This window comes from Macrotis lagotis, chromosome 5, assembly GCF_037893015.1.
Source record: "Macrotis lagotis isolate mMagLag1 chromosome 5, bilby.v1.9.chrom.fasta, whole genome shotgun sequence".
NCBI classification, from domain to species: Eukaryota; Metazoa; Chordata; class Mammalia; order Peramelemorphia; family Peramelidae; genus Macrotis; species Macrotis lagotis.
Window position 1 is genome coordinate 248,158,320 of NC_133662.1, and position 17,750 is coordinate 248,176,069.

General features: G+C 38.4%; 1 protein-coding gene across 1 annotated transcript in view; it reads left to right on the forward strand.

Moving 5' to 3' along the window:
• CALN1 (calneuron 1) overlaps nt 1-17,716 on the forward strand; it is a 379,107-nt gene extending 361,391 nt beyond the window's left edge. The window contains exons 4-5 of the mRNA XM_074189331.1: nt 1,333-1,489; nt 16,263-17,716. Of these exons, the coding sequence (XP_074045432.1) occupies nt 1,333-1,489; nt 16,263-16,390 (285 nt within the window). The 3' untranslated portion in view covers nt 16,391-17,716. The remainder of the gene's footprint in view (nt 1-1,332; nt 1,490-16,262) is intronic.
• The last annotated feature ends 34 nt before the right edge of the window (nt 17,717-17,750 follow it).

Here is a 17,750-nt window from a genome sequence, read left to right on the forward strand (position 1 = left end):
GCACAGAAGGTAGTTTGATAATCTTTATATTGTTTCCATGCTATACATTAATCAGAATTGAATGTGTTGAGAGAAAAATCATATCCTTGAGGAAAAAATAAAATATTAGAGATAGCAAAAATTATGTAGTACATAAGACAACTTTTTTTTTTTAAATTGAAGGTGATAGCCTTTGGTCTTTGTTTAAACTCCACAATTCTTTCTCTGGATACAGATGGTATTCTCCATTGTGGATACCCCGAAATTGTCCCTGATTGATGCACTGATGGAATGAGAAAGTTCATTAATGTCGATCATCACCCTCATTGTGTTGTTATGGTGTACAATGTTCTTCTGGTTCTGCTCATCTCTCTCAGCATCAGTTCATGAAAATCCTTCCAGGCTGAAATCCCATCTCTCCTAGAGCCCGCTTTTCTAACCTATTTATTTCTAGAGATTTAATCTGTCTCAAGGTGTTTCAAAAAATAGTTTACTTTTGAACATAGAGAAAATGTTGTGATTCTTGGGTCCATGTGTTCGCCTCCTCTACTATTTTATAGAATTTTTGTTAGATGAAATGTTAATAATATAATCACAATAACTCAGAACCCTTGTTTAGAAAAATTCCAAAATTGAGATACAGGTTTGGTTTACTATACTAATTTAAATTTTTGTGTATCTCTAGTGAAGCCATTGGCCCTATTTATTAGCAGCAGGATCAAAATATAGAAATGTTTATTAAAAGAAGCTAGATATACAAACATATATATAATATATATATTGGCACCTATCTATCTATCTATCTATATATATATATATATATATATATATATAAACATATATTAAATTGCTTACCATTTCAAGGCGGAAGAAGGGAAAGAAGTGAGGAACAAAATTGGGAACTAAAATATTTATTTTTAAACAATTAATGTTAAAATTTATCTTTACATGTAATTGAAAAAATAAAATACTAGTTAAAAGAAGAATAGAAGCAAACAGAGTATATTTTATGGTTGTTGGATAGTATGTCTTACACTTCTCTATGACCTTGGAAAAAGTTATTTAATTTCTCTGAACCTGTGTCTATCTAGAAACTATGAGAGTTTTGCCCATATTGGATGACTTGTAAGGTCATTTCAAGTGTTAAATTTCTGATTCTAAGTATGAGATTCCAGGCTTGATCAAATCAGTATTTATTAAGTGCCTACTATATGACAGACACTTCATTAAGAGTTGGATTTAGAACAAGGATGCCTAACTTCATCATGCCTTGCCTGTCTCAAAGGGACAAGAGGAACCCACGTATTCACTGGTCATGTTGAAGACCACTTCATCCTCTCTCTGTTTCCACAGTTTGACATGCAAAGGATAACACTGGAAGAACTGAAGCATATCCTGTACCATGCATTCCGGGATCACCTAACAATGAAAGACATTGAAAACATTATTATCAATGAAGAAGAGAGCCTGAATGAAAACTCAGGAAACTGCCAGACAGAGTTTGAAGGAGGTAGGTCCCCCTGCCTGATCCTCTGCAAACCCACTCTCACTTAATTCAGAATTTGAGTAGGCAGATCTTTGCTGCCCTGACTCTGGTATATGAAGAAAGTATGTGGTCTTCCTTTTCCCTTTTCCCACCCCAGGAAAATGTTTGGTGTAGCCACAATGGCAGGAAACTAAAATTACTTCAGATGTCTGTCTTCCAAGGATATGGGGCCCCTTCCAGTTCCTGTATTTTCAATTCTCCATTTATTAAACATAGTTTGTGAGCAGGAAAGTCCATTAGTGGGTCACAAAGCTACAGGAAATAGTTCCTGCCCTTACAGAGTGCTCCCCTGGAAGAATAGAGCATGTACACAGATAAGTAGGGAAGGAAAGGTGCAGAGGAGAGATCCAGGTAAAGTGCTCCAGGAACAATCAATTAAGCAACTAACAAGGATTTGTTAAGTTCCTACAATGTGTCAGGCATTGCTCTGAGTGATGGCAATGATGGTACTGCTTTGCCCTTCATTCTTGAAGAAGACCACGACATCAGGGAGGTGATGCCATGACAAGCACATGAATAGGATTGTGGGGAGGGGGGCTGTGCTAAGTCACCAGCCTCACTTTTTCCTCCAGATTTGAATCAATGATGACAATAGTGATACAAAGGGAGATAGGACTGCAGGGACCAGAAGTAGCTTGTTTGTTTTCAATCAAGAGAGCTTCCTTGACAACTAAGTAACTCATTTTTTCCTTCCCACTTTGAAGTTCAGGGTTCCAATAAAAGTCCTTTTCACTAACATTATCCTGTCCATCAACAACATAACAAAATATCCATAATTCTTTTCAACCTGCTTAAAGTTTGCTTCTTAAATGAATTAAACGCTCTCTTTTTCTAGACTTTCAGAAGTATTTCTGAATAAAATCAAATATTAAATTTTTAAATACAGTTCTTCTATGATTTATTGTTACCATTGATGCCAAAGGTCATAGTTCATCCAAAATTGACCAAAAGTATAAAGGAGTCTTTATTTTTTTATTTTTCAGGTGTTTTTTGCAAGGCAATGGGGTTAAGTGGCTTGCCCAAGGCCACACAGCTAGGTAATTATTAAGTGTCTGAGATCAGATTTGAACCCAGGTACTCCTGACTCCAGGGCCAGTGCTTTATCCAGTGCACCACCTAGCCAGCCCCAAGAGGAGTCTTTATACGCAATTAGGTGTGAGGAAGTACAGTCTGACTGCTCAAGTTGGAAGCAGGAGACCAGGACTGGACATGGTCTCGGGCAAGTAGCGGCTCTGTTGGTCTCATTTTCCTCATCTGTAAAATGAAGAGACTGGACTAAATAGCTTCTGAGGACTTTTCTAGTTCTAGGTATGATCTCTTTCCCCAAACTAGAATTCTTAGATAAGGAAAGACCAAATAAACTCTACATAGAATTAGCTCCAAAAAGAGGTTTTAGTGGGAAGAAAATTAGAAAGAACCATTTGGGGGACCCAATCCCAGTTCACATTTGGATACTGAAAGAATCAAATAAATCAAAATGTAGGGAGCGGTTGGCATCCAGGTTCAATGAAAGGCCTACAGAGAAGGGGACGAGTGAATTTTTAAGAGTAATACGTTTTCATCATGAGCAGTTCGTAGTAGCCTTAGCTCAGAGAAACTTCCTTCCCTGATTTGATTAATTGAAGAAAGCCAGTCTGGGATAAAGATAAGGCTGAATTGCAGGCCCTTTAAAATGTTCTTTTATTGTCTGTAAGGTACACATCATTCCACAAACTAATGGTTAACAAACTGCTTCCAACTTGAGATCCTGCTGGTCCTGCTTTAATAAATATGCTAAACATCATTTTTTGGGGAAAATCATATTTGTTAGCTGCAGATAGGAGCTGCCAAGTTACTTGGAAACAGTTTGTTCTCCTTAAGTAGATTAAACATGCCCCCTGCCATCTTGTACACACAATGACTTTGCTTAGCAAATAGAGTGATGCAGGGAAGAGAACCCTGGAGGGTGAGTCAGGATTCCAGGTCCAACCTTGCTTCTTATTACCTAAATGACATTGGGCATTGTCACTTCCTCTCTGCTTCTAAATTTCCTCTGAACTTTGAAGGACTGGGTAGTCAGGTGGCTTCTAAGATGCCTTCTAGGTCTAACATAGTCATCCTAAATTCTGAATTAAAGTAACTTGAATGAAAAAATGATGTGATATCAATGATTGGCATCAGATCCCTATGGAATTTGGAGAATAATATTCTTAATGTAATCACTGTCTACTTCAGTCATTTGCAACTCCATAAAGATAACCAGTGGACATCTAGGTTGCAGGAGATAGAGTGATGGACCTAGAGTCATGAAGACTCCTCTTCTGAATTCAAATCTAACCTTAGAAATTTGTTACCCTGTGCAATATGCTTCACCCTGTTTGCCTCAGTTTCCTCATTTGTAAAATGGGATGGAGAAGGAAACCAGGAACCACTCCAGTATCTTTGTCAATACCTAAAATGGGGTCATGAAGAGTCTGAAACAACTGAATGAAATAACCCTCAAAAAATTTATATTATGGGGCAGCTAGGTGGTGTAGTGGCTGGAGCACAGCCCTAGAGTCAGGAGGACCTGAGTTCAAATCCAGCCTCAAGATATTTAGTAATTTCCTAGCTGGGTGACCTTGGGCAAGTCGTTTAACCCTATTGCCTTAAATAAATAAAAAAATTAAAATGTATACACTATACTGGAGAGATAATATGTATATGAAGAAATAAATCTAGAATAGGCACAATAAATATAAAATTCAGAGGCTTCATGGGATACTGACTAAATAGCTTACTCAGGAATCAGGCAGAATGGATTTTGAGAGAGGCCTCTGATTCATACTGGTTGTTTTGTGACCCTGAACAAATTACTTGACCTCTCTAGGCCCCAGGAAACCTCTCTAAGCACTTGGATTACAGAGCAGATACTGAACTGTACAAGTAAAGGGAATTTCCTCACTATATCAAATGAAATCACAAATCAGCTCCCTCCCCCCAAAAAATCCAGTCAGAGGAAATGATTTCTTTGAGAGAATCACAGGATTTTTTGTTTGCTTGTTTGTTCTCTCAGCAAACCTATTTTTAATATTCTGAGAGCGAGAGGACTCTGGATGTGGAATACCGAATAGACAATCAGAACTGATCAATGTGTAAATTAGTTTTGACAAGTTGCTTTTTTCCCCCTTTTCTTTTAAATTGTAATAATAGCTGACATTTACATAGAATTTTGTTATGTGCAGGGATATAATTATCTCATTTGATCCTCACAGCAATCCTGAGAGATAAATGCTGTTATTGTTTCCATTTTACAGAAGAGGACACTGAGGGAGACAGAGATTACGGGATTAGTTCAGGGTCACACAGATAATACGGATCTTAGTCTGAATTTGAACTCAAGTCTTGTTGATTCCAGACCCAGAGACCTAACACTGCCAACACTTAGCTACCTTTTACAATCTGTGTTACCAGGATGAAGAATTAGATGGGGCGGGGGAGGAAACCAAACTGAGAAACCAATGCGATATAAAAACCAAAGACATCAATGAAAATGGAATAGATTTTAAAAAAACCCAATGCTAAATAGTGACCTGATCTGTTCTTCTCAGTGAGAGGACTTGGATCTCTTTTGCATGTCTTTAGTTAAACCCAAACATCTTCTGTTGAACAATATCCTAGCATCTTCTAGGAAATTAAGATATTCTAGTAAGGGTTCTCCAGGATCCTTAAACTCAGAGCCCTACAGAAGTATAAAATGTAAAAAATAAATAAATGAATAAAATAAAAAACAAAAAAGGAGTATAAAATATGACCCTTGTTAGTGAATCATAACAGCCATAACAGCAACAAAAGGTCAGATATAACATCATTCCATAAAAATTTAAGAACTATTTTATTATTATTAGCTACCATTTATTTAAATTTAAAATTTAATACGCATTTTAAATATATACATACATATATATATATTTATATACACACACACACACACACACACACACACACACACACACATTTCCTTTTAACTACAAGAAGAAGCCTGGGAGATTGATGCTATTATTAGCTCCATTTTAGAGAATAAAAAACTGAGTTTAAGAAATGTTACATAACTCTCCCAAGGTCACATAGCCAGTGTCTGAGTCTACATTTGAACTCAGCTCTTCTTGATCCTAAGAATGGTTCTCTATCCACTGTACTCCAGTTGCTATTATGATTGTCTCTTAGAGTTTCTGAGGCTAAAAAAGAGCCTCCAGTAGTCAGTCTTGTGAATCAATTGATCGGCAAATATTATTAAACACCTACTGAGTCCTTGGGGGTAGGAAGATAATGATAGTCTATGAATGATGGCCATGTACACCTATCCATGTACACTTATCCATGCAAAATATGTGGAAGGCAGTTCTGAAGGGGCCAAGTCAGCCAAAAGATGGCAGGTGCAATCTTTCAGTTCCAGGTCCAGATGAGTGCTCATGAACATACAAGAACACATATCTATAATAAACATATATCACACAGCCAGGGAAGAAGCTGCAAATGAACAAGGAGCTAGTCCCAGAACTATAGAGGAGTCAGATTACCTTCATGATCCTGAGTTTCTTCAGTTCATAAAAGGCCATCTTTTTAATATCAAAGTTCTGATGATGTTGGCTTTCTCAATCTGGAGCATCTCTTCCCCATGCTGGCCCATGCCTCTCATTGATGAGTTACTTTGAGGATCTCCATTTTGAGGAGGGGCTCAGGCTGACCATCCTTCATTCCCCTCCCAATTCTGTTTCTGACAATGAACTTCAAAAAAGCATTCTACCCCCTCACCAGGATCTTCTTCCCCTCTTTCTAGTCCCTTTTGTGAGTTGAACCCCCCCCCATTAGAATGTAAACTTTTTGAGGGCAGGGTCTATCATTTCATTTCTGGAGCCCCCAGTTCAATATCTGAAAGTGCTCACTGCATGTTTGAACATCTTAGATCAATACCATCTTTATAGAATTGAAGTTGAGATTTACCCAAAGAACAGGGGCAAATTAGGTCTGAAGAGGCCTACTACAAATTATAACTTACACATTACAAATGAAAGGCTATAAGTATGATGAGAGAAGTTGTCAGAAAAAGATGAAATGATAACATAGTGAGAATAATGGGTAGAAAATGGGTAGGTTGGGTCCTCCATAAATATTGATGCTCCTTATGGAGGGGCAGCTAAGTGGCACAGTGGATAAAGCACTGACCCTGGAGTCAGGAGGACTTGAGTTCAAATTAGGTCTCAGACACTTAATTTTTACTTAGTTGTTTGACCTGACCTTGGGCAAGTCACTTAACATCATTTCCTTGTAAAAATAAAAAAAAGATCTTATGATAAATAGATAGGTAGATAGATGATAGATAAAAGAATAAAAGGGAAAAAAAGAAAGAAAAAACTAGAGAAAGAGGAAAAGAAGAAGGAAGGAAGGAAGGAAAACAAATGAAGTGTTTATTTAATCACAGTGTGTCAGATCCAAACACTGAGGACAGTCCTTGTCTCAAGGAGCTTATTTTCTAATTGGAGGAAGGGGGATAACAAAGGGGAGGTGAGAAAATGTAGTGGGAGGAGAATATGATGTCACAAAGGCCTCTAGGTGGTGGAGGCCTGGTTCCTTGGTCAGACCTTGGAATGATATGGACCAAAGTTACATGAGATGGTCAGGCATGACAATGAAAAATACACATATTGATGAGAGTATAGATTTGCTGAATAAATGGACTCTTTGGGGGAAGCCTGGTATAAATAATAAAGCACACAGATCTTAGAATCAGAATGCCCTGAGTTTGAATCCTGTCTCAGATACTTATGACTTGGGTGATCCCAGGAAAGACTTAACAGCTCCATTCCTTAGTTCCCTCATCTGTAAAATGATGCAATTGGACTTCATCATTTCTAAGGTCTCTTCCACCCCAGAAGTTATTATCCTATGAATTTATGATCATTATGTACACATACACACACACACACACACACACACACACACACACACACACACACTCAGAGACATATATACATTTTTAATAGGAGGTAAAAGGGTACTATGTGTGGCATCAGAGGACCTAAGCTTGTACCTTGACTTTTTCCTTTTTGTACCACATGACTCTCTATGGCCCTGGACTTCCTATTACTAGTTCACACAATTTTGTCATATATGAAATGAAAATACTACCTGTAGTGGGTCAAATGTGATGAAGGTCAAATTACATAAGGTGTGGTAGATACTTTTCAAACCTAAATATCAGTGTTCATATTATTAGTATTATCATATGGTGCCAAGCCTATGATTTCACTGTCTCTCCCCTGGTGAGGAGCTCCCTTCTGACCCATGGAAATTTGTGTCCCTTCTCTGCAGTCTGAGAGGTAAGGAAGGTTCTTGTTCACAGATGGAATGGGTTAGAAAAGCATTGATTAGTCCATTACTAATCCAAGCTCCAAGCTGAAACTAGGAAGAGAAAAGTGAGGCACTTTCCCCTCAAAGAACTCACATTCTCATTAGGGGAAATAGAATATATGGGGAGGGCAGTCACAGGACAGAGAGAAAGGCTCTTGTGGAAAGATCCTTTGGATTCAATGTCAAGCAAGGTGAGGCCTGTAGGTGACAAGAGCAAATGAAGTCAGAGAATCAAAGCTCAAAGGGACCATAGAAGTTATTTACAAAGCTCAGAGAGGTTGGACCAAACCTTAGAATTTGTCCAAGGTTATACAAATAACAGAGTGGGAATTTGAACCCAGGTCCTGAGTCTTTTCAAGTTTTCCTGACTCTGAAACAGGTGTTTTCTACCACATCCCACTGCCTCTCCTTTAGTATTATTAATACTAGGGAGTTGATCATTTTGAGTTAACTCATTCACTTTGGCTATTAACAGTTGGTTATTTGTACTGTATTAATGATAATAACTCATATATGAAAGAAGGAATGAACAGAAATCAAGCAGGATAGACCAGTGACCAGATGAATGTCCCAAGATGATGCACGTTTCTTTCTATCTTTTTTCCTCTTCTTCTGAGTCTGGAAAGCTTTCTCACTGAAGCTGAAAGTACACTAGACTCTCATGAGCTCAATCCCACTCAGCATGGCAGCTTTGATCCATTCCATTTCAGACCTGAGTTGATTCTTTCTTTTGGTAGCTTGGTGGATGACATCCCCTCTCCCCAACCTCCTGCCCAACTCCTGGGTGTTTACCACATTGGTATCAGACTTAGTGATGAGCTTTCCCCACTGTAGTTCAGAGTTCCAAGGTCAAGCATCCCACCGACCTCAACCTCCTTGATAACAGAGATAGTGTCCCTAAGTCTGGGACAATATATTTATTTCCTTTTGTTGTTCAGTCATTTTTTTCAGTTGTGCCTGATTGTTCTTAACCCCTTTTGGTGTTTTCTTGACAAAAATATGTTTTGCCATTTTTTTCTCTCACTCATTTTGATGATGATAATGATGATAGTGATGATGATGTTTGTCCTTCATGACATCAGGGAGGTGTTACCATGAAAAGAAATGAATCGCATTTGAGTGAGGGAGTGCTGTGCTGAGTCACCAGCCTCACGTTCTCCTCCACAGTCATCTGGGTCCAGTGGTCAGATCTGAATCAAGATGGCTGGAGATGTCCCTGGGTTCAAGGCAGTGAGGATTAAGTGACTTGCCCAAGGTCACACAGCTAGTAAATGTCTGGATTTCAAACTCCCATCCTTCTGACTCCAAGACCAGGATCTATCCACTGCACCACCTAACTGCACCCTACAGAACTAGCTCATTTTACAAATGAAGAAATTGAGACAAATGAAGTTAAGTGACTTGCCCATAGTCACATGGCTAGTAAGAGTCTAAGGTTGGATTTGAGCTTAGAAAGATCAATCTCCCTGCCTGCCATTTAGCTGCCCACATCTCCATAATATCCTTTAATTTACAAAACCTTTCCTACCATCTGTGGATGGAAAGAGTCCGAGTGCTGGTGTTCGCCTTTCATAGATGTGGAGTCTGAAGCTCAGTGAGATGATGTCCAAGTTCACTGAGCTCATCAGTGTCTGAGCTAAGACTACTCTTGAAGCTGGCTTGTATGACCCTGAATCTGCCATATTCTTTTCAATTCCAAGAGGCTACTCAGTTAGAAACCATTTTCTTTTTCAATGAACATTCCCTCATTGCCACTCAGGGACCAATTTGTAATTCCATAATTTGAGCTCACTGGCTTAGGTCTGTGGATTCCTGCAGATTAGCTGCCCCGCTGGATGCCTATCTGTCGACTGCTCTTTATTAAGTGTTCTTATGCAAAATTAGACTGTGCAGTGAGATTGATCATGCTTGCCATTGATTTACTTACTGCATAATCCATACTGAGATGTGAAGTCGAGGCACTCACCTGTCACTCTCAGCCGCATCAACCAAAAAAAGAGTAAAAGACTCATTTGTTCCCCAATTGCTCTTCCTCCCCCAACCCTAAATTGTTTATGTCTTTTCTCAAGGCAGACAAATTCTTGGACCTCACAACTAAGCTCAACTTTCCCTTCAGTCACCTCTTCCTTCCTTTAGATTCTAAAGCTAAGAACAGTGGTCAGTAATAGAATTATTTTTCTTCAAAACACCATTCCAAACAATGCTTACAAGTCACCCAGACTCAAAACAAGTGGAGTCTGCATTTATTTGGATTGTAAGGTCCTAGATCTTGGACTGGATGGGTCCATCCAGCCTAGTGCTTTCATTGAACAGACAGGGAAACTAAGACAAGGTGACTTACCCAAGGTTACACAATCAGGATGTGAATCCAGATCCTCTGACATCAAATCCAAAATCCCTTCTTCTGCCCCACCCAAAGGAAGATGACAAAAGTGAGCAGAAAGGAATGAAGGGGACAGAAGTTGAGCAAATTATTTAAACTTTCTGGACCTCAGTTTCCTCATCTATAAAATAAAAGGCTTAGATTAGATGGCCTTTGATGTCTCTTTAAGCTCTAAATCTTGAAAAGGATGGGAGAAAATGAGGAAGAAGAAACAAGTATAGATGAAGGAGGGAAAAGAGAGAATCAGGAAGGGAAGAAGGAAGACAAGTGTAGAACGAGAAAGGAAAGGAAAGAATAAGGAAGGGAGGAAGAGATGAAGTAGAGATGAAGGAAGAAAAGGGGAAATGAGGAAAGTAAAAAGATGACAAATGGAGAGGGAGAAAAGGAAAGAATTAGGAAGGGAAGAAAGATAAGTAGAGGCAAAGGAAGGGTTGGAGAGAAGGAAGACAAGTGAAAAGGAAAGAAGGAAATAAAGGGGAAAGAAGGGAAGTAGATGGCTTTGGAGCCCCTCATGCCCACATCATCTCTTGCTGGGTTGAAAATGCCTGACCCCAGGGTACCCACCTGGCAGTTGTAAGTAATGCACCTACTGTGCATTTTGGAAATTTTTTCTTCACTGATGGCATTTAAACGAAAAGGACACAATGCCTCACTGCCACTATCCCCTTCAGAGAGACTGGTTCTGTGACTTGGGGTTCCAGGAGAATGAAAGTGATTTGCTCAGCATCATATATAGTAAGTGATATCTTCTACTTCAGTATTCCATGTCCCTCAACTTGATGCATTATGCCCATTTTACAAATAAGGAAACTGAGTCTAAGAGAGCTTAAGAAAGTATAAGACTTGTGCATTTCAGCAGTACAATAATCAAAGACAATGTTAAAAGACTGATGATGGAAAACACCATCCCCATCCAGAGAAGAAACTGTGGAGTTTAAATGTAGACCAAAGCTTACTTCAATTCTTAAATTTTTTTCTCTCTAATATTTTTTCTTCCATTTGGATTTGATTCTTCTTTCACAACATGATTATTATGGATCTATGTTTAGCATAGTTACACATATAGAACCTAAATTAGGATTGCTTTTTGTCAGGAGGAGGGGGAAGGGAAGGAAGGGAAGGAGAAAAATGTAAAACTCAAAACCATGGGAAAAAAAGATTGTTGAAAACTACCATTACATATTGGTGGAAAAACAAATAAATAAAAATATTTTTAAAAAAGAAAAAAAAAAGAATGTCCATCCATATCAATCATCAAGAGAACTTAGATTGATATGTATAGAGCAGCTATTAACCAATGCACCAATTAGAGGAGTTCTTAATCTTGTGTGTGTGTCCTGGACCACTTTGTCAGAATAGAGAAAACTGAGGTTTCTTTTTATCAGAATCAGGTTTTAAAATACATAAAACAAAATATATGAGTTAAAAAGAAATCAATCATACAGAAAAAAACAGTTATCAAATTATATTTTAAGTTCGTGTACTACAGGTTAAGAATCTCTGAATTCATATACTATCAACTAAACTTCTTGTAATTAAATTGAGGAGTTAGCTAATCCAAACCATTCCTCCTTCTGCTTCTGAGAAAATTCACAAATATATTCAGTAACAGGAATCCAATTTCACTTTATATTTGATATCATGACACTTCCCGATCAGGTAACTCAAGTCACCAAGTGATTTGCATGCAGATTGGAACTGTCAACTGGAAATTCAACAGTGATTTGCTGGTAGAATGAGGAAGGGATAGACTGTGCTTTGTCTCAGGATGCCCACTTTATATAGTGCTGACAGGAGGTAATGTGGTACAGTGGGAAGATCACTGGATTTGAGATCAGAAAGACTGGGTTCACATCCTTGTTCACTACCTTTGTGACCTTGATTAAGTCACTTCACTTTTATAGAACTCAATTTCCTTATCTGAAAAGGAAGGGATTGGATTAGGTGGTTTCTCAGGTCACTTATAGCTTCAGTAAAATCAATTAAAACAGGAAGCTACCAAATGGTGCTTGGGATGAGCCTATGCACCTCCCATCTTCTCAGAATCTCAGAAGAGGGCTTACTAGGCATACCTTGCCTTAGAGCTAATTGATGGTACTTTTCCTGTATGGGAAAATACTGAGTTCTGACTCAAACTGTACCCTCCTCCCCAGAACTGAAGCCAAGTTCACCTCCAGGAACTCCAACCAACCTCTGATCTTTTTCCTCTTCCTCACTTCAGAATAATTTTTCTCTGAAAGGAGGCACAAGGATTCCCAGAGCAAGGTCTTTTAGACAGTAACACAGCTTTCTTGGTTTCTTTCAAGAAAGACATTTCTCCACATTTACTTTCCTCCCCATTCTCCTCCTTCAGTCTGACCACCTATTTAATTCATCCCTTGGGTGGGAAGGAAATTAGCTACTGAGGATTGTTTTCAGAATGACTTTTATGATGGTGGTTTCCTCTGAACATTTCCTGTCTGACTTGCCAAACCTGATCCATTCCCAAGATTTTTATTCTTTTCATTTCTCCAGATTTTCATCTCATCATAGCAAAATATCTCTGGTTTACATATAATTATATATAAATATATTATGTATTTTATTTATATATATAAAATATGTGTTTATACATATATGGTATTTTTATATAATATATTCTATATATAATACAATATATTGTATATAATATATCATTTGTATATATCATATGTATATGATATATCACATGTATACAATATATCATGTGTATCTAGCATATGTATATATCATTTGCATATAATATATCATGTGTGTATATAATATGCCATGTGTATATCATATGCATATATCATAAATGTATGTATAAATTTATATACATATACTTATATGGTGTAAAGATCAGGTTGTTGTTCAGTCATGCCTGACTCTATGCAACCTAATACTCTCCATAGGATTTTCTAGGCAAAGATACTAGAGTTGTTGCCCTTTCCTTCTTCAGTGATTAAGGCAAATTGAGGTTAAGTGACTTACTCAGGGTCACACAGCTAGGAAGTATTTGAGACTGGATTTGAACTCTGTTTTTCTGACTTCTATTTACTGGTTGCTTCAAAGGTCAGATAGTGAAACTTTATACAAGTCTTGATAGGGAGAACGATTTGGTTAGCTTACAACTAAATGAATTCTGAATATATTTGCATATATGTAAACATAAATATTGTACTGCCAATATAATCACTTCCATATATATTATATAATATATATTATATTATAAAGATGTCCACACATTTATATGCACACACATTTATAACTACATGTGTATAGATGCATATATATGTATAATTATAAATATATTCATAGTGATTGGGAAGCAGAAAACAAATGGTGAGTTTATATCTGCATAAGAAGAATACAGGAAGCATATTAATCTATCTTAAACCTTGGGGGAGTATAGGAAAGCAACTTTGCTTCCATAAAATGAAGTGGATGAATAAGATTGCTCATTTTGTCCTGAAGAGGAAGTTTGTTTATAGATGAGGCTTTCCTGCCAGAAGAGGAAAGATTTAGGACTCCCCCCACCTCCCCTTTCTCTCTTTGACTCTCAAACCTCCTCCTTCCTTTCAAAACTAAATTCTTTTTAAGTTGAATGAATGAGGAGATCAAGAATTCTTAGAATGTGAGACATAAAATACCTTTTTACAATTGTCTAGTTTGTTCAGAAAAGGACACAAAAGCAAATAGGACAATTATGTTAATAATGTGTTAACTATAACATATATTTAAAAACTAAGAAGTTCATAATTTCTCATTTTTATTCTTTGTATATTGGAATGCCTGTTGACGGTTGTAAAATATATAATAGAAAAGAAGTCTATTTAATTTCAAAAACAATTGTCTACTCCAACCGTTACATTTTCAGAGGAAGAAACCAATATTCATAAGTATAAGTAATCCGAGTTACTTGTCCAAGGTCACTTAACTAGTAACAGAGGTAAGATTAAAACCTAGGCTTTTCTACATACAGTGGGTACTGAATGAATTTGAAGATCTCCTGGATTCTTAGCTTCTTTCTATGCACAATATTCTTTTTTTTTTTTTTTTTTTTTTTTTTTTTTAGATTTTGCAAGGCAGTGGGGTTAAGTGGCTTGCCCAAGGCCACACGACTAGGTAATTATTAAATGTCTGAGGTCGGATTTGAACCCAGGTACTCCTGACTCCAAGGCCAGCGCTCTATCCACTGCACCACCTAGCCGCCCCTATCCACAATATTCAAAGGGAGAGAATGAGATGTTCACGTGAGATTTTCACTTTCATGGTAATGAAATTTGGAGTTGTCACACTTCTGTCATGGGCTCTACCTCATTGCTTATCCTAGGCCATTATGGGTCATCTCTTCCTAAAGCAAAAAGCACGAGATGCCTAGAATTCAGATACCCTAGATGAAATAAAATTTGAGCTTCTTCCATGACAGTTGTCTCTACTGGAAAATATACTAAGTGAGAAGGGTCACCAACAAATGGCTGCCAGTCCCTTTTATAATATGGCTTCTACTTACCGTGCCAGACTTCTTCCACATGATTCCTCTTCATGTTCCAGTTAAGCTAACCTACAAACTTTGCCCCTAATTACCATCTTCCACCCCTGTGCCTTTTTCCATTATGTCTTCCTTGCCAACAAAACCCTCCCTTTGACTCTTAGAATCCTTAGATTGCTTATTTTAAGGCTCGGCTTGGGGTTTTACACTGAGCAATCGTAGGAGTGATCAATCCTTTTCCTTCCTGAAATGATCCATAATCTACTTACTTATCTGTGCACTTAGGATCATAGAATGGGGATAGGTTCTGACTGTTTTCTCCTGGGTTTAAGGATGAAACTCTCTCAAAGCCTATTGACTCCTTCTCCACAACCGAGAGTCTTAGAGAATTCCCTAAAGAATTAAGAATTTCAGTGATTTGCCCAGGGTCACACAGGCAGCATATGTTGGAAGTAAGACATGAACCCAGGTCTTCTTAGCAACAAGGCTAATTCTCATAATACCACACTCGTACCCAATCTGTGGTAGAACCTTCCAAGCTTGAAGTAGTCTGATCAGCCCTAGGTGAACATATTGCACCTTGACCCCAACATAGTGATGTCATCTTGGTCTTCTTTGAGAATAAGGACAAGAAGCAGCCAACTAAAACCATACTGCCTCTAACAAACACCAGAAGATTACAGTTTAGAACTGTAAGGTACCTCATAGTGAGTTTAGTTAGGTCATTTAGATCAATCTCATTTTATAAACACAAAAGAACAAATACAAAATGGTTGGGGGATTCAAGCAGGGCTGTGTAGGTGTGTCACTCTAGAACAGGACTTTTTTATGCGTGTGCCATGGATTCCTTTGACAGTCTGGCAAAACCTCCTTAGAATGTTTGAAAATACCCAGGACTGCAAAGGAAGTAAAGCAAATTAAATCCACTCATCAAAATATTTAAAATAATACATTTACAAATATTTTTTAACAGGGAGTTGGGGATAAGTGACTTCCCCAGTATCATACCTCTAGTAATGATTAACTTAATCCATCCAACCCAAAGATAGAATACATTTGGAGACTCCAGGTTAAGAAACTTTACCATAGAAGGATATAATCTCTCTCTGAAGGCAAGGACTGTTGCTTCCTTCCTTCCTTTCTTCCTTTCTTTCTTTCTTTCTTCCTTCCTTCCTTCCTTCCTTTCTTTCTTTCTTTCTTCCTTCCTTTCTTCCTTTCTTTCTTTCTTCCTTTCTTTCTTTCTTTCTTCCTTCCTTCCTTCCTTCCTTTCTTTCTTTCTTTCTTCCTTCCTTTCTTCCTTTCTTTCTTTCTTCCTTTCTTTCATGTTTATTTTTCAGGTACCTGGCCTAGTGTCTCCTTCATTGTAGGCCTTTAACACATGTTGGTTGAATGAAATTGAATTCAGAAAGTGGTCCATCTTTTCTCACTATACCCTTTCCTCTCATTTCTCTCTTTGTCTCCCCATCTTCCTTGTTTCCCTCCCTTTCTTCCAGTGCATTCCCAAAAGCAGAACAGACAGACCTGTGTCCGGAAGAGCTTAATATGCGCCTTTGCCATGGCCTTCATTATCAGTGTCATGTTGATCGCGGCCAACCAGATCCTCCGCAGCGGCATGGAGTAGTAAGTAGTCTTTCACCCGACACTGTGAACCAAACTCGCCATGCATGTGCATGCCCGGTGGGCAGACTTTTTTCCTCCATGAAACCGGAAAGGGAACGAGGTGGACAACAAGACGCTTTCGGCAAAGGGAACCCGAGGCCGGCAGGACGACCCGTCTTGAGAACCAGCTCCATCTTCTTGTCAGGGACACCAAAGGGCTGTCTTCAATGCTTTAATAGTTTTGTTTCCTAATGCAATAAAATTTAAAAAAAAATAATAAAATAAAACCCGGGGAGTTCTGAATTCTTGCTTCAGCCATCAATAGGAACTCAGAGGAGAAGCTTCATTTCCATCTGGAACACATGTATGGTGGTCTATGCTGGGAGTTGGAAAGAGAAAGAATGATCAGAGACTGAGCACAAGCTGCAGTTACTACTACTGGCCAACTCCATCCATCCAGCCCAAAGCTTGGCCAACAGCAGACTCTTCCTGGGGGAGGGCCTACTTTGGCTCTACAGAAGCTGACTTTGGTGTATCTGCAAGGAAGGCCACCATTTCATTCCCCTCAGCTTCCTCCGTCCACCCCCAATGGAGCCCCTGTGGCATGAGGGCAAAGCCATTGTACAGGGTCATGGTTTTCAAGTGGTACCACGCCTCATTGGCGTGCCTGTGTGTTTGCGTGCTATTCCTACCTTTTTTTTAAACTGCCTTGGACACAGGACTTTTATTGGCAGAATTGAGGGCTGGAGAGGAGGGCTTTGGGTCTCCATTTGCAGTTTTCTTTCTGTCCCCAGCGCAGATAGGGGAAGCTCCTTTTATGCACCAGCATTTTGGAATCTGCATAGAGCCTTTTTCCCAAACTTGCCTCCTGTGCAGCCATTACAGAGAAAGAGAGAGAGAGAGAGAGAGAGAGAGAGAGAGAGAGAGAGAGAGAAAGAGAGAGAAATGAAATATATGTGTATATGTATAAATATATAGATATATTTGGCTTCTTTATGTATATGCCATTGTCCATTCTAAATTTTTTGTTTCTGCTACAAATCAATTAGCAAAGCAATTATTATTATTATTGTTATTATAATTCTTATTATTCTTTTTTACTGGGGGTAGATGGGGATGGAATGTTTGAAACCCTCCAACTGCGTGTTATCTTTGGTGACAGAGATAAAGAATGAGCAAATCTATCTGCCAGATCTACTCTGTAGGTGACACTCTACTGGAGGAGCATCTTTCCTTTTTCACCGTCAGTCATTCTTCCCCCTTCCCTGTCAGGTTCCATCAGTGTGTGGGCTCAGGGTAAAATCAGCCGAACTGAGCATTTTAAGCCAAAGTGACTGAGATGGAAAGATCAAACTACTATATTTTACATAACATCTCCTGAC